Source organism: Neovison vison, chromosome 11 (genome assembly GCF_020171115.1).
Source record: "Neovison vison isolate M4711 chromosome 11, ASM_NN_V1, whole genome shotgun sequence".
In the NCBI taxonomy this organism is placed as follows: domain Eukaryota; kingdom Metazoa; phylum Chordata; class Mammalia; order Carnivora; family Mustelidae; genus Neogale; species Neogale vison.
In genome coordinates, this window is record NC_058101.1 from 184,128,892 (window position 1) to 184,154,353 (window position 25,462).

The 25,462-nt window shown below is 36.0% G+C and overlaps 1 protein-coding gene across 8 annotated transcripts in view; it reads right to left on the reverse strand.

Moving 5' to 3' along the window:
* The window catches only part of WRN (WRN RecQ like helicase), a 148,074-nt gene that overhangs the window by 81,122 nt on the left and 41,490 nt on the right, over nt 1–25,462 (reverse strand). For all 8 annotated transcript variants that reach the window (XM_044225425.1, XM_044225422.1, XM_044225426.1 and 5 more), the window contains 8 exons: nt 21,917–22,031; nt 11,919–12,321; nt 8,441–8,506; nt 6,336–6,471; nt 4,941–5,016; nt 2,814–2,881; nt 2,423–2,531; nt 1,422–1,490 (listed from right to left, as the gene is read on the reverse strand). In XM_044225425.1, the coding sequence (XP_044081360.1) occupies nt 1,422–1,490; nt 2,423–2,531; nt 2,814–2,881; nt 4,941–5,016; nt 6,336–6,471; nt 8,441–8,506; nt 11,919–12,321; nt 21,917–22,031 (1,042 nt within the window). The remainder of the gene's footprint in view (nt 1–1,421; nt 1,491–2,422; nt 2,532–2,813; nt 2,882–4,940; nt 5,017–6,335; nt 6,472–8,440; nt 8,507–11,918; nt 12,322–21,916; nt 22,032–25,462) is intronic.

Here is a 25,462-nt window from a genome sequence, read left to right on the forward strand (position 1 = left end):
AACTATAAGGACAGGGGCACCTGGGTGGCTCAGTGGGTTAAAGCCTCTGCCTTCATATGAAGTAATGTATTCACCAATTAAAAAAAAGGAATGTAACTATTGATACATGTAACAAGATGGATGAATCTCAAAGTAATTATGCTGTGTGATCTACACCAGACAAAACAAGAGCACATATTATAGGACTAATTCTATTTATGTACAATTTGAGGAAATGTAAGCTAACACCTAGAGGGACAGAAAACAGATTCATAGTTACCTGGTGAGTGGGGTAAAGAAGGTAGGAAAAAGAGAGGGGGATGGATTACAAAAGGAATGAGTATACTTTGAGGATGACAGATATATGTTCACCATCTGGACTGTGATGATGGTTTTGTGGGTGTTTATATGCCAAACTCACCAAGTTAGATATATTAAGTATGTAAAAATTATTGTATGTCAATTATACCTCAATAAAGGTAATTTAAGATGTTTAAAGAGAAAGAAAACATACATTCAAAAAAACTTATAGGAATGTTCATAGCAGCTTTATCAGTAATAGCCCTAAACTACAAACAGCTTAGGCATCTACTGATAAGGAAATGAAAAAAACAAACTATGGTATTTTCATACAATGACATAGCACTCTGATATATTTTTTAAAAAACCACGGACACATAAAACATGAAGTATTCTCAAAACCTTTTGCTGAATGAAAGAAGTCTTACAGAAAAGTTCATATTGTATGACTCCATTTATATGAAGTTCTAAAACAGGCAAAAGTATGGTAGAAAAAAAAAGATAGTGGTCTGCCTTAAAATGGAGAAAGAAGGACAGACTGGGAAGGGACATGTACAAGCTTCTGGAGCAAGAGTAATACTCTATACCTTGATAGGGGTTTGGGTGATATATTTGTATGAATTTATCAAAACAATAAATAGATGTATATGTGTTTACTAATAAAATACATGTTAATCTATATAAATACACACAAATTTTTGTATGTGTTCAAAATTTCATTCTCGTTAGGAATTAAGCCATTTAGGACTGGTGGGGCAAGAGATCTAGAATCCAGTCCCTGCTCAGCCATTAACTCATCGAATAACTTTAAGCAAATTTTTTTCTCTGGGCCTCAATTTGCTCCTCTGTAAAAGGAGATATCTACTCTGCTAATTCTTGTTCAAAACCAAAATTTTAAAACAATATGACAACAATGCTAACTTCACAGACCAAGAACTAAAAATAATAGATTTAAGTTTGAAAGATTTTTAAATTGAACAATTCTATAAATGTACTATAAAAACAAAGTACATTTTAAAATCATGAACATTTTGTCCACAAATTAAATAAAAATTTTTATATAAATTTTTAAATAAATTACATTTTATATACAATTTCGCATAAAATTCTCACATACATCAGAAACCATGTAAATTACTCACGATTTAATATCTTCTAGAACATTTTTTGACTGTGCTGATCCCAGAAAACAAGCTGGAATGTTGGACATTCTATAAGAAGAAAAACAAGTATTCTTGGAGCCATGTACATACTATATAGATCAACTTCATTGTTAAGGACTAAGGAAATACAATGAACAGTCCTCTTCTTTGTAATCCTCACTCTTTTTGTACCTCACTAATTTGATAAACAAATTCCTCCAAAGGCAGTATTAGAAAGCAGGTTGTTGTTGGGGCACCTGGGTGGCTCACTTGGTTAAGTGTCTGCCTTTGGCTCAGGTCATGATCCCAGGTTCCTGGTATTGAGCCCCACTTCGGGCTCCCTGCTCAGCGGGGAACCTGCTTCGCCTCTCCCTCTGCTCCTCCCCGCTTGTGCGTGCGCGCGCTCTCTCTCTCTCTCTCTCTCTGTCAAATAAATAAAATCTTTTAAAAAAAGGAAAAAGAAAGCAGGTTGTCAGGGCAGGTTTTTCAGAAAAATTGCAAGCTCACATTAAAGAGGTTTAAAATTTTTCTGTAACTAAAAATTATACTTCCATGTATATACTTTATACCAAGCTAAAGAGCAAGGGTAACCAAAAGAGAAAAGAATTTTGGGATATGGACATAAATTGGCTTAGAGTTTGCGGTTACAAAAATTTTTATTGAGACCATCTGGTAGCCTTGGATTATAAAGAACTCAAGAAAGAAGATAAGTTTTTCCACCAAAGAGTCATTTATCACTAAAAAAGACAGAGCAACATTCACAGAAATGTGTTACTGGGAACTAATTTTAACATACATGATAGGTCACATGTTTCCCTCATGAAAGAAAAAAAAGGTGATAATGTAGCAATGAAAACATTAGCAGGGCACCTGGCTGGCTGAGTGGATAGAGCCTGCAACTCTTCATCTTGGGGTTGTAAGCTCAGGCCCCACATTGGGTGAGTGATGACGTAAAAATGGAAGGAAGGGAGGGAGGGAGGGAGGAAGAAAACATTACTTACTTAAGCTGGAGGACTTGGTCTTCCATCAAAGAAATAAGAGGAGAGATGACAAGGCCTATCCTGCCTGAATACACAGCAGGGTACTGGAAGCACAAACTCTTTCCATATCCTGGAAATAAAAAATAATGCACTGGTAGAAATAAAAATAAAGCCTTGGTACTTTCTTCCTACAATGTACTTGTGTGAGATGAACGGTCCCTACTAACATGCTATCCTCCTAAGAGCTAATTTCTGCATAAATTTGAGCATCTACTCTCAGATCACACTCTTCTGTATTTTATACCATTTGCATTTGTATTTATATTTTGAGAGTGTAATAAAAGATCACACATTTAAAAACCTTTAAGTTTTATTTTTTAGAGGACTAAGTTATTGCTTATGTACAACTTACCAGTTGCCATCACAACAACATTATCTCTCCTTTCTTCCAAAACAGAATGAATCACCTTCCACTGAACCCTGGAGGGTAAAAAGCAAAAGGGCTATTTTGTTTTACTAACAAGAAACCCAAGGACAAGTGGAAAAACATTTAATTTTTTCACTACCTCTAACAGAATTTCTTTTTCTTAAAGACTGTATGTATTTATTTTATTTTTTTTTAAAGATTATTTATTTATTTGACAGACAGAGATCACAAGTAGGCAGAGAGGCAGGCAGAGAGAGAGGGGGAAGAAGGCTCCCCACCGAGCAGAGAGCCTGACGTGGGGCTCGATCCCAGGACCCTGGGACCACGATCCAAGCTGAAGGCAGAGGCCTCAACCCACTGAGCCACGCAGGCGCCCCTATTTATTTTATTTTAGATTGTATTTATTTGTTTTATTTTAGAGAGAGCATGCATGTGAGCAAGTAGAGAGAGAGGGAGAGAATCTCAAGCACACTCCATGCTGAGCACGGGCCATCAAGGGGCTCAAGCTCACCACTTGAGGAGATCACAACTGGAGCCAAAACCAAGAGTCATAAGCTTAACAGAATGACCCACCCAGGCACCCGTCTAATAGGATTTCTTTTACATTTTTGAGCTTCAATATATAGACATAAATTTATTGATTAAAATAAAAGAGGGACAACTGGGTGGCTCAGTCAGTTAAGCATCTAACTCTTGATTTTGACTCAGGTCATGATGTCAGGGTTGTGAAATGGAGCCCCATACTGGGCTCTATGCTGGGCATGGAACCTGTTTAACATTCTCTCCCCCTCTCCCTCTGCCCTTCCAGGCACTTGCATGCACAAGAAAGTGCACACACCCTCTCTCTCTCTCATATGTGTGTGCACATGCTTTCTCTCTCTCTAATTAATTAATTAATTAATTAATTAAAGAAATGCTCCAGAAGCCAGGATTGCCTGAGAAAGGACATGAGGGAACTTTCTGGAGTTGCTGTAATGTTCCATATTTGACTAAAGGGTTAGGCTACATGGGTGCACCCATGTCCTTTATTATGTGCAAAGGCACATTTAAGTTTTGACCATTTTCTTGCATGTAAATTTTACATCAAAAGAATAAGCCATAAATATTTAACTATAGTTAATGATTTATACACTGAAGTACTTAGGGAGATAAATAATGATGTCCAGTCTACCCTGAGATGCATTTTTTAAATTAGATAGATTAAGGAATGGATAGAGAGGTGATAGATGGATATTATGATAAGGCAAGTATACTAAAATGTTGAATATACAAGTATTCATAGTAAAAAAAATTCTTTCAGCTTTCCTGTACCTTTGAAAACTTTTTTAATAAAATGTTGAGGGAAAAAGCAATAGGAAAGGTAATCTTCGGATGTGCTGATAATGACCTATTTTTTCCCTATGTGAGTCCTGGTTACACTGGGTGCTTGTAAAAATTCACTGATCTGTACATTTATGTGCACTTTTCTGTATGTTAAGACATAGTTTAATTAAAAAAAATTTTAAGATCAAAGAAGAAGAAAGAAATGTTTCCATGGGTCAAGTTTTAAATTTGCAGAATAGGAAAAATGCAGTCTAGGTTTTTACATTCTTATTAGTTTTATTCAAAATTACTTGTTCCTCACCTCATTTTTATTCACCTTATTTTAATACTTATAAATGTGCCCCTTTAGACATAAATACATTTGAATATATTAAAACTGATAAGATTATCACTATTCTTCAAACTGTTATCTCATGAATTTCTATTATCTCAGCATGCTTTGTACAATAAGTTGTATGAAATAGACGACACAGATACTTAATGAAAAACAAGTCAACATTAAGTTAAGATTAATTTATTAATGTGTTTAAACTAGTATCTATACAGAACTCTCTATGGTAAAGAAAATCACTTTCCTCTCATAAATATAATTTGTAGATACAAATTTTAAATAAATATTATTTAAAAATAACTTTGTAGTTATTTTAGTCACTTACAGGAAATGCAGTGTAGAATGTATAAACTACAGTGAAGTTTTGCTATTACTATTAAACAGATGGATTATTTGCCATTTTTCCTTTGTGAAGAAAATTGTAAATATGCAATTTAATTAACTGAAATTATACTCACGGCTTAAAACTGGAATGGCCAAAATAGGTCTTGAGGAAATTAATTTGGCTTGCATTAGGTCCTGGTAATGAATGGTCTTAAAATAAGATGAAATAGTCATTTATGTTATAATACAAGTGATAGGGAATGAAGGTTTTATTTCATCGACTTCTTTTAAAGAATACAGTGATAAGTACCAGACATCACTATTTCCTGTCTTTTAAATCCAACTAATTCAGTCCTCTGGATACCAGTTATGATTTTAGTTACTTTGATTATTACCTAATACTAAGGATTAGAACTTTGTGCTTCTACTACAAAATGGTTCACACTTTGTCAACACTGTAAGAGAACAATGTTTTAGAATTTGCTAGTTTGCTATAGCGCTAAAACCTAACATTCAAACCCAACCATGGCAAGCGACATACCAATGCGAATTTCACAATACAACCAACTTTAAATTAATAGCAATCAGAAATTACATTACTACCACAAAGAAATCCACAGATAAAATTACATCTTCATTTTAGTTAGCTGTCCACCAAATCCTTGACCACAATTCTAAAGGCATAGAACAATGGAGTTACATTGATTGTATTCAACTAATTTTTATTTTCTACACGGGTTGAACAGTTCATGAGTGGCCAAGGCAGAGCAAAGCAAAGAATCAAGACCACTCATCTACAAACAAATGAACATTCATTATTAGATTTCTCAGCTTTTAACAATAATTCTAAATAGAGAGTTAAATTGATTTGGAGATGTTATGCCTTCATTTAATATAAGAAAACAAAGAGAGTAACATTTTCTTTAACATTTTCATGTACTTTCCACCTACAATATCTATTTTAATTTTCCCACACTGTAACATTGACAAATATAGCTCTTGAGAAGTGTTCTACTTTATGAGAAGACCCCGTGGTTTGTCATAACAAATATTGTCACTTACACTCAAATAATAAGAGGTTCATTTCATGGATTCCTAACTATAGTTAGCATACACAGTATGAAAATCAGTCCATTTTGCTGCCTGATATTGTGCCATTTGTTTGAAGGAATAAGTTCCTTAAAAACAAACAGCATGTATCTATGCCTTTAACAATAATGTTTACTTTAAGTAATTATTCTTAATAATGATTTTCTATTATTTTGACAAAATACAAAATTCAGGAAGAAAAGTTTCACGTCACCAAGTGCACCAAACACCACAATGCTTCTATCCCTCTACTTTCATAAATGGTAAGATTGTTGCTTTATAAAGACCAAACACCAAAGCAGCTAATGACAAGGTTTTAGGACCTCATTAATTACACGCCACAAAATCCTTGCCTCCAAAATGTTTAAAAACTGGATCCTAAATTCGAGGCAGCAGTAGGTAGGAGAGGTGAGTCGTTTCAAACATGTCCCAGCGCTTACCTGCACCCTCCTCTTCTTCTTCAATAGCTTCAATCTCATCTTCGTCATCTTCAAAAGGAACATCCGGATTTCTTTCCATGTCTCTGTATTTTGAATGAACTGGATCTGCCATGCCAGTATTTAGGTTTTCTAAAGACTGAAAGTTTAAAAGCAATCTTAAAAGCAAAACCATTGACAGTGTCGCATCTTTTTCACCCAACACAAAAGAAGTATTATTAACAGAACCTACAATTTTGTTCAAAGCTGGCAGATGTGCAACCAATACCACAAAAGAACATGTGTGCTCTAGTTTAAATATGTGTTCAAGAATGGTTTCTAAGGCATAAGGCCAAAGATGGAATACTTCCAGCATAAACAGGGTTCGTTAATAGCATATCATAAACTGCCTGTGGGGCAAGTTATCAAAATTTTGAATAAAATTTGAATTTAGAACTTTTTTTCCTTTATCACACGTCAGTGTTTTCAACTGCCAAGAGGTAAATGTGAGTTTTACTGATATTTTTGTAAGGAGTTTCTCCTATCATGTGTCAGCATAAGATTTAAACAGTAAGCAAACAATAAATGTGTTTCTGTGAATTATGTGAATACGTTTATGTGAATTATGAAAACAATAAAAGATGCAGATTTTAAGAATGGAATATTACAAATGTGAATAAAGTTGCTCTTTATTTTGGCTTGACAATATTGGATTTTCTACCCTAAATGAAGATTATCTGTTTAAAGAACATTAGGATATTTCAAAATTGTTTCATCTGTACAGTTTTTTACTGAAAAGAGACAGAAGGATTATTAAACCACAGTTTTCATTTTCTTTTTTTATTAAACCTTCCATTTAATAAACTTGACTTTCATGGTTTTCTAAAAAGTGTATTCATTTCAGGCCTGGAAAATAAAAAGAGTGATTCTGTTTCTGATTTTTTATTCAAGTCAACAAATATACTTAGAAAAGCATTTTGAAAATAAAGTTCTCTCATATGGGCATCCAGATTGCCTTCTAAGAGGTTCAATATACAATTTAAGTTTGTGGAAGTCTGCAAGTGTCCTCTACATGTGCTACTTGGACAGCACTCCTCAGAGAAATGGCTAAACAATCATAGAATATGATTTAGTATTTATGTCCTATTATTACTATTAGCTAATATTTATTAAACACTTAAGAAATGCCAGGCTCTGAACAAGCTCTTCACAAATAACACCTTAAATAATAACAGCTATTAACTGAGTATTGAAAAGACTAAGAAACATGCCCAGAGTCACAGAGCAAATAAATGGAGAAGCTGGGATTTAAACCCACATCTAAATTCAGGCTCATATTCCTAGTCACTATTTAGTGACTCCTAATCACTATATTCCTAATCATATTAGGACTATGATTCCTAATGACTACCTACTATTCCAGTCATAACGAAGAATAAGGAACCTAATCTCATTTCGTTAAAAAAAGAACAAAAATTTCACATCAATCTAAAGATGAGGAATAAAAAGCATGAATAACAATGAACTTTTGTGTTTTTCTTAATTTTCAATTAATCTGAAATTTAAGATTTTCTTATTGTCCATCCCTGGTTCATCCCTGGTTCATTCCTGACAAAGAAACTGGAGTTTGGGTGTAGTAGTAGAAAATTTATAATTACAAAATAATGTTTTCAACTTTGATAATAAATTAATGGAAAATGAAATAATTTAAAACATTAGAAAATGATATATAATATATCCATAGTAACTAAAGCCAAAAGAAGTAAAGAAGAATATTGAATGTATATCAACAGAACTCCCAAATAAAAGGGGACACACATGGATGGGAAGAGAAAGAAACCTATTTCAATAGAGGAGGGCAAAATCACTACCAACATTCCAGGAAGAGATTAAAAGAAGTGACCTGACAAGAATATGTTTTATAATATGTAAGAATTAGTATACTACTACTAAAACACTATTCATAGGCCATATAAAGATGTAAACAAATGTGAAATGGAAAATAAAATCTAATGGTTATATAAATGATAGTAATCTCATTGTGGGGGGACATTTAGAACTAGGTAATATTTTACATAATTGTCCTTTTTGAAAGAACTGGAAGTAAATTTTCATAATTTCAAACATACCTTAATCATCTCCATTTCTAAATCTTCATCACTTTCAATTACATAAGATAGATCCTCTTCTTTATCCTTAGAAGAGAAAATGTTTTAAAAAATATCTTGAACATTAATTTTCCAATATAATTGACCTCATACCCTGTTTTCTACAAAATAAAGTTCCTATACACTAGATATCTGTAGACTACTTCCTCTTCTTGCCTAATAGATAAATTTATAATAGCTATTTACATGGTTATATGAGGCATAGATAGGAAGAAAGGGTAGTAAGGAAGAAGAAAAAGAAGGAGAATAAACAGAAACAAAGAATCAAAGAAAAAGAGAAAGAAAGAAATGTAATTGGAAAGATAGACAAGAGAGACAGACTTGATATAAAGCCCACAATCTAAGCCAGAGTACAAGTGCTAAGTTCAACAATAGATAAACAATATCAAACTGTGTGTCCCAACTTGAGTACAAGAACCTCTTTACTGTGTTGAAAATTTCTATTCTATTGTAAGACAGTTGGTTCTTTTATATCCACTCATTTTTAAAAGATCACAAAAAGCTCCTATTACTATATCAATACCTTTAAATAAATCATTATTTTATAAACGGCTTCTACAAATACTTGAAAAATAGTGTCAGATAAGTTATTTATACAGCTGTTGTCAGTGTTTGGATATGAGAAAACTTTATAATAATTTGGGAATCCCCAGGAAGCAAGTGTCCAACAGCATGGGACCCCTGAATAAAAGAAATGTAGAAGGACCCCAAAAGTCTAATATTTAAGTTGAAAGTAGGAAAAGGAAGCATAGTCATAATTTATCTGCAAAAAACAGTCTTTAAAAAGGATTATTTATTTATTTATTTATGTGAGGGGCCGGGAAGGGCAGAGGGAGAAAGAATCTTAAGCAGGCTCCTTGCCCCAATGAAGGGCCTAATCTCACAACACTGAGATCATGACCTGAGCTGAAATCAAGAGTCAGACACTTAACTGACTGAGCAACCCAGGTGCCCCTTAAAAAAGGATGTTAAGGGGCGCCTTGGTGGCTCAGTGGGTTAAAAGCCTCTGCCTTCAGCTTAGCTCATGATCCCAGGGTCCTGGGATTGAGCCCCGCATCGGGTTCTGTGCTCAGCAGAGAGCCTGCTTCCCTTCCTCTCTCTTTCTCTCACTCTCTCTCTCTGCCTCCTTGTGATCTCTGTCAAATAAATAAATAAAATCTTTTAAAATAAAAAGGATGCTAAAATAAGCTTTATAAAAAAAGAAAAAAAATTTTTTACTTTTAAAATAGGATCTTTAATAACTAAAGAAAAATACTGCTAATTATCACACAATAAAAATGGCAAGAATTGGGATAAAAGATGACAGATCATGAAATCCTGGTCATAATTCTATATTATGATACGAAAAATACGGTCTTAAAATGTATACCTAATAAGAAATTTTCAAAAAGCTAAAGCATGAGGCAGACATTAGCAAATGATATTTCCTAAAAGGGGAATCTGTTTTAAAAGTGGTTGTTATGAGAATAGTCTGAAAATCATTTTTTTAAAAAATGCATTTATATATTGGTAGACATGATTTCTAATATAGTTACCAAACAGAATTTCTCAACTACTGAGACTTTTGACTGACATTGGAAAACTGAAGAGGGAAATAGCCCTATTAAATGATTTTCAAATTTAATTTTAAAAACTATAAACTTAGTTATTACAAAATAAAATGTACAAAATTCTACCAAATATAGGCATCTTAGGTAATTTCCTAAACTAATGAAAAACAAGTGAGATAAAAAAATACAGCTACATGATAACTCATTTTATAATTTATCTTTACAATAAAAAAAAACATACAGAGTTCTCCTCTAATACAACTTCAGTATTTCAAAAAACATCCTTAACTTAGCCAGGAGAAAAACAACCTCACAAATTAAACTACTCAGAACATATTAGAAATCTAAACATGAAGTTGACAGATAATATAAAATGTTTCACGGGGCGCCTGGGTGGCTCAGTGGGTTAAAGCCTCTGCCTTCGGCTCGGATCATGATCCCAGGGTACTGGGATCGAGCCCTGCGTCGGGCTCTCTGCTCGGTGGGAAGCCTGCTTCCTCCTCTCTCTGACTGCCTCTCTGCCTACTTGTGATCTCTGTCTGTCAAATAAATAAATAAATAAAAATTCAAAAAAAAAAAATATATATAAAATGTTTCACAACAATCTATTAAGAAAAAAACGTAGGTCACTGATCTCCAGATAACACTAAAGGTTAGTGTCGAGTAAAAACACTAGTTTATCAGAAACACTCTCACAATAAGTAAGCAAAGAAAATCTTGTATAGGGAAATATAACTACTCCCAAAAATCAAGTTTGGGGGCGCCTGGGTGGCTCAGTGGGTTACGCCGCTGCCTTCGGCTCAGGTCATGATCTCAGGGTCCTGGGATCGAGTCCCACATCGGGCTCTCTGCTCAGCAGGGGGCCTGCTTCCCTTCCTCTCTCTCTGCCTGCCTCTCTGCTTACTTGTGATCTCTCTCTGTCAAATAAATAAATAAATAATCTTTAAAAAAAAAAATCAAGTTTGGAAGCGTTAACTAGGAGGAATATGGGAAATCCAAAAAGCCATCTTTATCTATTATCTATTTTTATCTATCTTTATTACATAAAAATAAGGAGTAATACTAAAATACAACAAATGTGTACTGGCGTTTTAAATCCTTCCATTATAAGACCATTAAGTTGTGCTTATTATACTAAGTCAAAAACAGCAAACTGTAACTCACAAGCCAAATTCAGCCCACTTTTTGTTTTTGTTAATAAAGTTTCATCAAGGGGCACCTGGGTGGCTCAGAGGGTTAAAGCCTCTGCCTTCAGTTCAGTCATGATCTCAGGGTCCTGGGATCGGGCCCAGCATCAGGCTCTCTGCTCAGCGGAGAGCCTGCTTCCTCCTCTCTCTCTCTCTCTCTCTCTCTCTCCTCCTCTCTCTCTCTCTCTCTCTCCTTCTCTCTCTCTCTCTCTCTGACTGCCTCTCTGCCTACATGTGATCTCTGTGAAATAAATAAATAAAATCTTAAAAATAAGTAAATAAATAAAGTTTCATCAAAATACAAACAAGCTCATTTGTTTGCACTTGTCTATAGTTGCTTTCACAGTAAATTTTTAGACAGAATTAAACAGTAATACCAGAAAACATGTAATTGATCTGTATAGTCTAAATGTTTACTATCTGTCCTTTCACAGAAAAAAATCAGCCAAACCTTACTAATGAATAAAAATTGTTTTCTATTGGGGTGCCTGGGTGGCTCAGTGGGCTAAGCCGCTGCCTTCGGCTCAGATCATGATCTCAGGGTCCTGGGATCGAGTCCCACATCGGGCTCTCTGCTCAGCGGGGAGCCTGCTTCCCTCTCTCTCTCTCTCTGCCTGCCTCTCCATCTACTTGTGATTTCTCTCTGTCAAATAAATAAATAAAATCTTTTAAAAAAAAAATTGTTTTCTATTTTTTTAGTACCTCAGGAGATTTGCAAGTCGCATCATTATGAAATTTTTCCTGAGCCTGCTGTTCCAAAATTTGGAGGTCACTTTCTGGAATATCTAACGAGGTCAAACAAATTCTTTCTGTGTTATCTTTCAACTTATTGCCTTCTTCTAATCCAGCTTCAAGCCCATCTTCTTGTTTCACTTCATTTCGAAGTATATTTCCTTCATCATGTATAATTAAGTTATCAAGTGTTGTGTCCCATAGATCATCTTCAACTTCAGTAAAAATTTTCTGTTTTCTAATTTCTTTCTGTTGTACTCTGTCAGCAGCTGGATCTTCCAATGGTAATAACTGAACAGTCTCAGCAGAACCAAGTATCATCTTCCTCAATGAATACAGATTTTCTGAAATATCACGTAATAATATAGAAATCCTAAAAAAATTAAGAAAGGGTAATTCAACTTTAACTTCAATAACTACCAGCACAGTTGTAATGCTTTTTTGTAAGTACAAGCTTTCTAAACTGACCTTCATTTAAAGGACGCACTGGATTACAGTTATTCTTCATTCCCTAATAACCAAAATATGCTTACAGCTGTTGGCTACTCCCTAGCACAGCAAGGTACTTCTGCATTCAACTTACATACTTACTAAGCATATATGCTTATAAGCTTGTTGACTTGTATGCTTCCTAATTGTCAGTAGCGTTTGGTCCCAAACTAATTCTTTATACCAGATATACTTTTTACGGTAATTGATTTAATTAAATATGTCAAATCAATGACACATGACCACAAAAAAAAAAATTTACACTGAACATGTTAAAAGACACAGCAATTTCCTTTTTTAAATTTTATTTTATTTTATTTATTTATTTGACAGAGAGAGAGAGATCACAAGTAGGCAGAGAGGCAGGCAGAGAGAGAGGGGAAAGCAGGCTCCCTGCCGAGCACAGAGCTCGATGTGGGGCTTGATCCCAGGACCCTGAGATCATGACCCAAGCCAAAGGCAGAGGCTTAACCCACTGAGCCACCCAGGCGCCCCAGCAATTTCCTTTTTTAAAAAAAGTTCTGTCTGATTAACTATAGTCAAAACAACTGTAAGAGGAGAAAAAATCTTAAACACTCCTAAGACTATGCCATCAGATTCTTTCAAGTGTCTTGTTTCCACTCCATTTTAAAGAAACTAAAACTAGAAATTGCAGATGATACATAATGAGTGTGCTTTAAACAAGAACCACTCTGCAGAATTCCAAAGAGTAGTCCTATATTTAATGAAGAAACCATGATGAATATCAAAACATTGGGAAACAAATAAACACTAATATATTAAGTTAGAAGAAAATTTTTATGATCCCACATTTTAACTAAATGACTCAATTTGCCAATCAATTACTAGTTCCAACTGTAACATATAAGGGTGTTTATGTTATAATTCGAAAATGATGCTGTTGTGCATGTTCAATAATCACAAAACCCGACATATATTCTTTGGAACAGAAAATAAATTGAACAAAAAAGTTCCCATCAGTTCAAAACTGTAAAAGGTAAGAAAATATGGAAAAGTTGTACATCAATAAATACGAATTTCTTAACTCCTTAGTTATAGTTGCTAATATAACATTTTAACTAAGTGACTTTATTTTTTTTTTTAAAGATTTATTTATTTATTTATTTGAGAAAGAGAGCATGAGCAAGAGAGACAAGCAGGAGCAGGGGGAAGGGCAAAGGAAGAGGGAGAAGCAGACTCCCTGCTGAGCAGGGAGCCTGATGCAGGGCTGGATCCCAGGACCCTGAAATCATGACCTGAGCCAAAAGCAGATGCTTATCTGACTGAGCTACCCAGGCACCCCTAACTAAGTGACTTTAAACAGCTATTTAGGGACGCCTGGTGGCTCAGTTGGTTAAGCGGCTGCCTTCAGCTCAGGTCATGATCCTGGCATCCTGGGATCGAGTCCCACATTGGGCTCCTTGCTCAGCAGGGAGCCTGCTTCTCCCTCTGCCTCTGCCTGCCTCTCTGTCTGCCTGTGCTCACTCTCTCTGACTAAAAAAAAAAACAAAAAACAACAAAAAAAACCAACCCAGCTATTTATAACAAACCTGGTTAACTGCAAAGGAAAACCACTGCTAGAGTATAAAATAAGTCATACTATCTGCTGGTTATCGGGTTTATTAAAGCAATTTTTAATTACTTCATAAAAGTGTAAGTTCGACGGAGAGGAGAGAATAAAAGAAAAGAGACATCTTTCCTATTTAATTAACACTTTTGATTAGCTTTTCTAATTCTTCTGTATTGAAAACAATACTTAATAAAATCCAGTATGACTTTTAAAGTTTTATATTGACGATTCAAATAAAAATTTGGTCATTTATGTAACAAAACTATCAAAAATGTTGAGCTGTTTCATGATTTTCTTCCATGCTAAAAATAGCACCAAAGTTGGGCTCAAGCTTCAAGTGCCAAGTCTACATCAATATAAATAAAAACAAAATCAAAATTAAATTCAAAATCTAAAAACTCACTAATTCTAACATTCTAAAATTTTCAAATCTTATAAAGAATAGTCAGTATTATACACAGTTATTCAAATATACAAACTTACATAAATATTTTAGTAGGAACAGATATGTGACACTATTTAATCGCTAAATGCATGGGAATGTTGTAATACATAAACATAGAGACAGTGACATACAGATTGATAAAGACTGTAAGGGCTTCTTTATTCTGTGCTAACATCAGAGAATGGCATGTCCCATATAAGATAACTATTTACTCCAACAAATATCAAACGATGTCTTCAGTAAGACATAATATACATTTCCTTCTTTCCTAGGATAGTTATTAAGCATATTAGTAGCCTACAGAAAGCCTCAACACGCAACAGAATGTTAAGTACATGACAGCAATACAACAGATGTGTAATGAATTTAAATCAGTGAGTAAGTAGTACTGTACAATCCAATAGCTTCCAGGGCCACTGAAGCATAAAGCTGTTCCCTTCTGTAACAAAACTCAAACTACTCTATTTTAAAGTTCTCAATTGTAATTTTTCTACTTTTGTCTACTCCTTCACAGACTGCCAGATGTAACTGCCAGCTACGGTCATGTGCATAACATTTCTTATCAATACCTTGTTTTCATTTTAACTAGATAGCTAAGCTTGTTGAACTGTATCTATAAATGAGAAGAAAATAAGCTCTGAATGTGCCGTCATGCACTCCACTGGAAATACAGTTAAATATGAGTTTGAATTCATGATTATGACATGTATTTTAGCATGCAGAGGTCTTTTTTGTTCCTCTCTGGTTCTGAGGTGTAAGTTAGGCATTACTGTAGACTTCTTACAAAGAACCTGAAATAAGAAATTTAACTAGTTCTTAATTGACACAAACTTGACAAGATCTTTCTTTACTAAAATGAATCAAGTATTTCCCATTCTCAAGTTTTAAGAAAACCTATCTTAGCTTTGTTATTACAAAGCAAAGCATTAAAGGAGATATAATTTACATTCAATAGATAGTTTAAGTGCTAGAACAAATTCTAAAATACATGTAAACATCACGTAAACAGTAATTATTTTTCTTTCATAGAGAAAAAATGTGAAATTGAATACAAAATGGCTTAATTGTTACCCATCCCCATTTGACAGTTATGTCTTTCAGAAATTCTCAGTTACATTAAAACTACTAAAACAAATAGCTAGGACGAAAAGGGACTTTGAAAAAGCGCTAAATCTCTGTATCATATTTTAAAATATCAGAATCAAAATTTATCACAAATCTCATCTAAAAAAATATACTAACACTGCATTTTGTCAGAATCAGAATTCTATTTCAACTAACCACTTGACATTCTACAAAGTATTTTTGCCTCAATATATAACTACATTGTAATCATTCACTGTTCAAGAGCATTCCTGGTATTGGAAGAAGTCATTCAGCAATTACAGCTAGGGAAAGTCCTGGTTCCAGAAAGAGTTAGCTACAAGGCACTGATAATCCAATGTCTATTAATCCAAATATCTCAAATTATGTAGGGCTTCAGACATAAAATGGCATTTAAAATCTGAATTCCCCTTGCTCTAACAGCCTAGTGATTATATAAGATTCCTATTTAATAATCAGATAAAAACATGGAAAAAGAAGCTATTCAATATAAAACTTATTTGTATGTATATATTTTAGGTGACCAAACTATGAATATAATTAAATGAGAGATGCCTGTAAACAAAAGAAAAAGACAACTTTGAATCTAAAGTACTTTCCTTTCTGTGGACATCTAAATTTTATTTTGCCTTGTTTCATGAAACATCCTACGAAGCAGATAGAAAAGCCTTAAACTTCTTGATGGGCAATTTAACACACTGGAAAAATATTTCTCAAATTTATAGATCAGGCTGTGGGCATGTGTTAAAGCAAATTTCTATCTGTCAACGCACATGAGGCTGACAGCAGACTTGTCCACACAGACCTGGCAGGCCAGAAAGGACTGGCATAACATATTCTACGTGCTAAATGGGAAGAATATGCAGCCAAGAATACTTCATCCAGCAAGGCTGTCATTCAGAATAGGAGAGACAAAGAGTTTCCAGGACAAACAAAAACTAAAGGAATTTGTGAACACTAAACCAGTCCTGCAAGAAAAATTAAAGGGGATCCTTTGAGCAGAGAGAGAGCCCAAAAGTAACAAAGACCGAAAGGTACAGAGACAATATATAGGAACGATAACTTTACAGGTAATACAATGGCACTAAATTTATATCTTTTGAGGCACCGGGTGGCTCAGTCAGTTAAGCAGCTGCCATCGGTTCAGGTCATTATCCCAGGGTCCTGGGATAGAGCCCCATATCGGGCTCCTTGCTCAGTGGAGAGTCTGCTTCTCCCTCTCCCTCTGCCTTCCACTCTGCCTACTTGTGTTCTATGTCTCTATCAAATAAATAAATAAAATCTTCTTTTAAAAAATTAATTAACTAAATAAATTTATATCTTTTGATAATTATTCTGAATGTAAATGCACTAAATGCTCCTATCAAAAGATATGGGGTATCAGAATGGATAAAAAAATAAGTTCCATCAATATGCTGCCTATAAGAAACTCATTTTAGACCCCAAAACACTAGATTGAAATTGAGGGGGTACAGGGAAAAAAAAGGAAGTAAGGGGGTGGAAAACCATTTATCATGCTAATGGAAATCAAAAGAAAGCTGGAAGGCCATTCTTATATCACAAAAACTAGATTTTTTTTTTTTTAAAGATTTTATTTATTTGTCAGAGACGGAGAGAGAGCGAGCAAGCACAGGCAGACAGAGAGGCAGGCAGAGGGAGAAGCAGGGTCCCTGCCAAGTAAGGAGCCCGATGTGGGACTCGATCCCAGGACCCTGGGATCATGACGTGAGCCGAAGCTAGCTGCTTAACCAAATGAGCCACCCAGGCGTCCCACAAAAACTAGATTTTGAACTAAAGACTGTAATAAGAGATGAAGAAGGGCACTACATCATAATAAAGGGGTCCATTCAACAAGAAGATCTAATAATTGTAAATATTTATGTCCCTAACTTGGGAGCATCCAATTATATAAACCAATTAACAAAATTTTAAAAACTCATTGATAATTATACAATAATTGTAGGGAACATTAATAATCTGCTCACAGCAAAGGACAAATCATCAAAGTAAAAGATCAACAAGGAAACAAGAGCTTTGAATGACACACTGGACGAGATCGACTTAACATATATATAGTGCATTTCATCCTAAAGCACCAGAACACACATTCTTTTCCAGTGTACATCGAACATTCTCCAGAAGAGATCACATCCTGGGTCACAAATCAGATCTCAACCAGTACAAAAACACTGAGATCGTATCATGCATATTTTTAGACCACAAGCTATGAAACTTGAAGTCAGCTACAAAAAGAAATTTGGAAGGATCACAAATACATGGAGGTTAAAGAACATCCTACTAAAGAATGAATGGGTCAAACAGCAAATTAAAGAATTTTAAAAATACACGGAAGCAAATGAAAATGAAAACAGTTCAAAACCTTCAGGATGCAGCTAAGGCAGCCCTAAGAGGGAAAAATATAGCAATATAGACCTTTTTCAAGAAACAAAGTCTCAAATACACAACCTAACCTTACACCTAAAGCCTAAATCCAGCTGGAGAACAGAAATAATAAAGTTCAAAGCAGAAATCAATGATAGAGAAATCAAAAACATAGTAGACCACATGAACAAAACTAGGAGCTGGTTCTTTAAAAGAATCAATAAGACTGATAAACCCCTAGCCAGCCTTATCAAATATAAAAGAGAAAGGACCCAAATTAAAATTATGAATGAAGGAGGAGAGCTCACAACCAATACCGAAGAAATACAAACAATTATAAGAGAATATTTTGAGCAATTATACGCCAACAAATTAGACAATCTGGAAGATACGGATAAATTCCTAGAAACTTATAAACTACTAAGACTGACACAGAAGAAATAGAAAACCTGAATAAACCTATAACCAGAAAGAAAATTGAATCAGTAATCAAAAATCTCTGAACAAAAAGTCCAGGGCCAAATGTCTTCCGAAAGGAGATCTACCAAACACTTAAAGAAGATTTAATACCTATTTTTCTGAAACTGTTTAAAAAAAAAGAGAAATGGACAAAAACTTCCAAACTCATTCCGTAAGGCCAGTACTACCATGATCCCAGAACCAGACAAAGACCCCACTAGAAAGGAGATTTGCAGCCAATATCCATGATGAACACAGATGCAAAAATTCTCACCAAGATATTAGCCAATAGGTCCCACAATACATTAACAGGATTTACTCCTGGGCTGCAGGAGTGGTTGAATATCTGCAAATCAATTGATGTGATACACCACACTGATGAAAGAAAGAAGAACTATATGATTCTCTCAACAGATGCAGAAAAAGCATTTGACAAAATACAACATCCTTTCTTGATTTAAAAACCTCCTCCATGTAGGGAGGGGCGCCTGGGTGGCTCAGTGGGTTAAGCCGCTGCCTTCGGCTCAGGTCATGATCTCAGGGTCCTGGGATTGAGTCCAGCAGAGTCCCTCTGCTCAGCAGGGAGCCTGCTTCCTCCTCTTCTCTCTCTGCCTGCCTCTCTGCCTATTTGTGATCTCTCTCTGTCAAATAAATAATAAAATCTTTAAAAAAAAAAAAAAAAAAAACCTCCTCCATGTAGGGATAGAGGAAACATACCTCAATATCATGAAAGTCATATACAGAAAACCCACAGCATATATCATCCACAATGGGGGAAAAACAGAGCTTTTCCAATAAGGTCAGGCACATGACAGGGATGTCTACTCTCACTACTGTTATTTAACATAGTACTGCAAGTCCCAGTCTCAGCAATCAGACAATAAAAAGAAATAAAAGGGATCCAAATCAACAAAGAAGAAGTCAAACTTTCACTCCCTGCAAACAAAATGATACCCTATGTAGAAAACTCTAAAGACTCCACCCAAAAATTGCTAGAACTGATAGAGGAATTCAGCAAAGTCACAGGATATAAAATCAATCCATAGAACTCAGTTGCATTTCTATACACTAACAACGAGGCAGAAGAAAGAGAAAGCAAAAAATCAATCCCACTTACAATTGCACCAAAAACCATAGGATACCTAGATACAAACCTAACCAAAGAGCTAAAAGATCTGTACTCTGAAAACTATACAATGCTTGCGAAAGAAACTGAGGAAGACAAAAAAAGAAATGGAAAAATGTTCCAGCTCATGGATTAAAAGAACAAATACTGTTAAATGTCTACACCACCCAAAACAATCTACACATTAAATGCAATCCCTATCAAAAGACCATCAACATTTTTCAGAGCTGGAACAAACAATTCTAAAATTTGTATGGAACCAGAAAAAACCCTAAACAGCCAGAGTAATGATGGAAAAGAAAACCAAGGCTGGAGACATCACAATTCTGGACTTTAAGCTCTATTACAAAGCTGTAATCATTAAGACAGTATGACACTGGCACAAAAACAGACATGTAGATCAACAGAACAGAATAGAGAGCCCAGATATGGACCCAAAACTATATGGTCAACTAATCTTCGACAAAACAGGAAAGAACATTCAATGGAAAAAAGACAGTCTCTTCAACAAACGGTGTTGGGAAAATTGCAGAAGAATAAAACTGGACCACTTTCTTACACCACACACAAAAATAAACTCAAAATGGATGAAAAACCTAAATGTGACATAGGAATCCATCATTGGACACAGGACATAGAAATCCTAAAGAAGAATTCAGGCAACAACCTCTTCGACCTTGGCCACAGAAACTTCTTGCTAGACAGGTCTCCAAATGTAAGGGAAACAAAAGTAAATATGAACTATTAGGACTTCATCAGTATAAAAGCTTTTGTGCAGCAAAGGAAACAGTCAAAACTAAAAGGCAATCTATGGAATGGGAGAAAATATTGACTTATCAGACAAAGGGCTAATATCCAAAATATATAAAGAATTTAGCAGTCCTAACATCCCCCCCAAAAAAAAAATCCAGGCAAGAAATGGGCAGAAGACATGAACAGACATTTCTCCAAAGAAGACAAACAAATGGCCAAGAGACACATGAAAAGATGCTCAACAGCACTTGGCATCAGGGAAATACAAATCAAAACCACACTGAGATAGCATTTCACACCTGACAGAATGGCTAAAACGAACAATTCAGGAGATGACAGATGTTGGCAAGGTTGTGGAAAAAGGGGAACCCTCTTACACTACTAGCAGAAATGCAAACTGGTGCAGCCACTCTGAAAACAATATGGAGATTCCTCAAAAAGTTAAAAATAGGGGTGCCTGAGTGGCTCAGTGGGTTAAAGCCTCTGCCTTTGACTCAGGTCATGATCCCAGGGTCCTGGGATCGAGCCCCATATCAGGCTCTCTGCTCAGTGCTCCCTTCCTCTCTCCCTGCCTGCCTCTCTGCCTACTTGTGATCTCTGGTACTCAAATAAATAAATAAAATCTTAAAAAAAGAAAAAATCTGCACCCCAATGTTTATAGCAGCAATGTCCACAATAACCAAAATATGGGAAGAGCCCAGATGTCCACTGATTTATGAGTAAAGATGTGGTATATATCCACACATATATCTATGAATGGATAAAGATGTGGTACACACACACACACACACACACAAGATGTGGTATATATCCACATACATACATTATGAATGGATAAAGATGTGGTACACACACACATACACACACACGATGTGGTATATATCCACATATATATGTATGAATGGATAAATATGTGGTGTGTACACACACAGGAATATTACTCAGCCATCAAAAAGAATGAAATCTTTAGGAGCACCTGGGTGGCTCAGTGGAGTAGGGGGTCTGTCTTCATCTCAGGTCCTGATCCTAGTGTCCTGGGATCAAGTTCCAAGTTGGGCTCCCTATTCTGCAGGAAAACTTCTTCTCCCTCTCCCTCTGCCTGTCGTTCCCCCTGCTCATTCCCTCTCTCTCAAATAAAAAGTTTTAAAAATCTTTAAAAAAAAATGAATGAAATCTTGCCACTTGCAACGACCTGGATGGAACTAGAAGGTATTATGCTAAGCAAAATAATTCGGTCAAAGAAAGACAAATACCAGGTGATTTTACCCGCCTATGGAATTTAAGAAACAAAACAGATGAACATAGGGGAAGGAAAGAAAAATAAAATAAGACAAAAACAGAGAGGGAAGCAAACCATAAGAGACTCTTAACTACAGCAAACAAACTGAAGATTGCTAGAGGGGATGGAGTAGTTTGGTGATGGGCATTAGGGAGGGAACATGATGTAATGAGCACCGAGTGTTATATGCAACTGATGAGTCACTAAATTCTACCCCTGAAACTAATACTATAGTATACGTTAACTAGATGGAATTTAAATAAAAAATTTCTATGAGTCTACCTTAACAAACAGTAATTCTTTATAAATAGGAATGTGAAGTAAGAACAAACAGAATTGATAAAAACAGGTAATATTTAACCTCTGTGGATCTTCCACTTTTTTCCAAGTGTCAGGGAGATGCTTAGCCAGATCCATCATATTCCCAGAGATTGATGTCAGTTGCTTCTTCACATCACTAGGTAGCATTTCCTCCTCTGGACAAAAAGAATCAATGTTAATTTTCAAACCACAAAGCAGAGGGATTTATTTAGTCATTTTTTTAAACAGTGTTAGGGTTCCATTTTCATTTTCTTTCCTTAAGCAAATTCCAGCAAAAGGAATTTCTTTATTCTACCTCCATGTCACCTCAGTCACTTTACTTCCCTTTCAGATTTTTACTACTTGAATTTTAGAATCAATTCCAAATGATCTACATTCATACACATTACAACCAGCGGTTAGCAATCTAGACTGAAGAAGGCAGAACAGATTTCTGCGGGCTCTTACTTACGAAACATAGTTCAGTAAACATAACCCGAGCCAACAGCCAAGCCTCACTTCCCTTCTCATCAATCATGACCAAAATAAAATGCAAACCTTTCTAATCAGCGATCATCTTCCAAACTCTCAACTTCATTCTGTCTGGCACATCCTTCTCCATCAACACCACGCCTGCCTGCCTTCCTCGAACCCTTCTCCTGCTTAGAGTTTCTTAGAGCTCATCACCATTTTCTCTTGTCCTCAAAAGTCCAGCTCCGCTGAAGCATGTGACATGTCCCATCTGCTATTCCTGATTGCTGCATACTTCGACCTCAAAATCACATTCTTTCATTCATTGAAGATTTCACTGCCTGGTTCACAGTCTTTCCCTTCACTGCTACTCCTGTGATAATTCCACCTAAAATTGTGGCCTTTTCAGTGCTTTGATCCTTCCATTTCCAACAATCTTTTCCTCAACTGACCTCAGCCACCCATTCCTAGACATTTGACCTTATACATGCCAATAAAGTCACTACTTCCAAACTTCAATGGTAAGCATTCCACCCGCCCTCGGAAAACCAGCATGCTGGCTTGCCTTCCAGGATGCCCTCCCCAACACAACTATTCTTTCACACTTTCAGAATTTCACACTTTCAGAATCGAATCCACTGATCGCAGCACCTTTTCCATACACCTTATTCTTCCCACTCCCACTCCCCACCAAGTCTTTTTTTCCTTTCTTGCCCATATTATAGTAATCATTCCCTTGTAGGACTTTGACCTCTTTTGCTCCTTCTTCCCTCCATGATACTTTTTATCTAGAAAAACCCCTACTCTAATTAAACCCAGCTCTTTTACCTACTTGATGCCTATATTCACACAGCTGACTATAACTGAAGATAAAACACAGCCAGGATGACTCAGCTTGCTTTAAATTCATGACACAGATCTCAAAGGAACTCTCGGTAGACTGTTAAATATTCTGTATTTCCCACTTTTCTACTATTAAGATGACTATTTCATACCTCTTTCTTTCTCTCCAAGCCTCTAACATCTGCTTTCTCCTCCTTTTACTCAAGGAACAACTTCACCCTTCATAACACTAAGAAAATAGAAAAAAGACACTATCTCATCTCCCCCCCTCCATCTGCTAATTAGTCTGTACTCACAGAACTACTCTTATTTACAGCAAAATTCCATGAAAGAGTTGTCCACACACCCGGTCTCAAATTTTCTACTCCCACTTTCCCCCAAGCCTTTACCCCAACCAGCACAGCACGGCTGCTTTGGGAAAGATTATCCCGTGACCTCCACACTGTCAAATCTAATTGTCAGGTCTAGTTCCTCATCTCCTTCAGATTCTCAGCTATTTGAGAGAGCTGATAATTCCTTCCTCCTTAAAATACGTTCTTTCTGTGGCTTCTGAACACAATACCTCTTGACACTCTGTCTTCCACCACGACCTCTTCTTAGACCTTCTCCACTGCACTTTCCTCCTCTCCCTGATCTCTAAATGTCAGTATGCCCTCGATATCAATATGTGGACCTCCTCTGTTCTTTATTCCAGTCACTGCCTCTGCCTCTTTCATCTCATCTCCTTCCACTGTTTTAACTGCCATCTGTATCTTGATGTTTCCCAAAGTTACATCTCCAATCTCAACCTTATCCCTGAACTCCAGAATCACATTTCCAACTGTGATATCTGCCTGGATATCAATAAGCACCTAAAATTTAGCATATCCAAAACTGAAATCTAGATTTTTCTCACCCAATCCCCCTTTCCCATAACATTTCCACCATAACTGATCCTTCCGTTAACCCAGCTGATCCAACCAAAATATGTTTATTGTCCTCTCAGTCTCTGGATCTTACCCCTACGGAGAATTCATTGGCAAATCCTTCACAATTTATACCTTCAAAGCATATACACATTCCACCACTTCTTACCATCTCTACTGCTACCAGCCTAATCCAAACAATTGTCATCTCCTGCTTGGACTACTAGAGTAGCCTAATAGACTTCCCTGCCTAAACACTTGCTCTTTTATAGCAGCCAAAAAAAAAAAAAAAACCTTTTAAATTAAAATTTAATCATGTCATTTTCCTGCTCCAAACTCTCTAAGGGTTTCCCCTCACTCTACTTTGTATTAATTGTGATTAATAAAATATGAAGCCATAGTCACCTCTAAGGCCCTAAATGGTCCATCTGGCCCAAGCTCCTTTTCTAGCCTCATTTCTTCCCACTCTGACCCTTACTCATTTCGGCTCAGTTCTCCTCACTGTTCCTAAGGCAAGCAATCACCCTCAGATATTTAGTTCCTTCCCCGATGCCTGTTACATTCTTCCCTCAGATATTCACGTGGCTCCTTCGCGCATTCTGTGAAATGAAGCGAAGGTGCTTGGTCTCCTGTGTTAAGGGCACTTTCCCCCACAACTGAAACTGTGTTTGATTCATAATAAACATCCAACAAATAGGTCATATGCATGAATGAATATCCCCTCACAAACCAATCTTCTAAAAAAGAAGTTGTTTATACATGCTTCCTCACATTCCTTGGATCTAGTAACTTCTCTAGTCATGTTAGTATGACTTCTACTCACACCATCCCACTACTCCCCTCTTGCTCTGCTTACAGCGCCTCCATGTTCCCAAAGCCTGTGACCCTTCTCTTCTTTTTTTTCTTTTTTTTTTTTTTAAGATTTTATTTACTTGATAGAGACACAGCAAGAGAGGGAACACAAAGCATGCCAAACAGAGAGCCCAATGCAGGCTCTAACCCAGGATCCTGGGATCATGACCTGAGTTGAAGGCAGAGGCTTAACGACTGAGCCACCCAGGTGCCCCAACCCTTTTCCGTTTTAATAGCACATGCCCCAAATAACCTCTCTCCCCCAGAGAACACTCTTTTGTCACCTAGTACACCAAAGCTGCTGGAGTCAAAGGTTACAAATGATTGTCGCATTGCCAAAACTGATGATTCTAAATCCTCAGTTTCTCAAACTCAGCAGGACTTAAAACAGGATGATAACTCCCACGTAAAGCATGCCTCTTCACTTGGCTTTCTGCACACCACATCTCCTAGTTTCTTTCTATGCCAGTGGTAGACAACTCCTTTGTCATCCCTTCCACCATGCAAAGACAAAATACTAAGAGTTCCTCAAAATT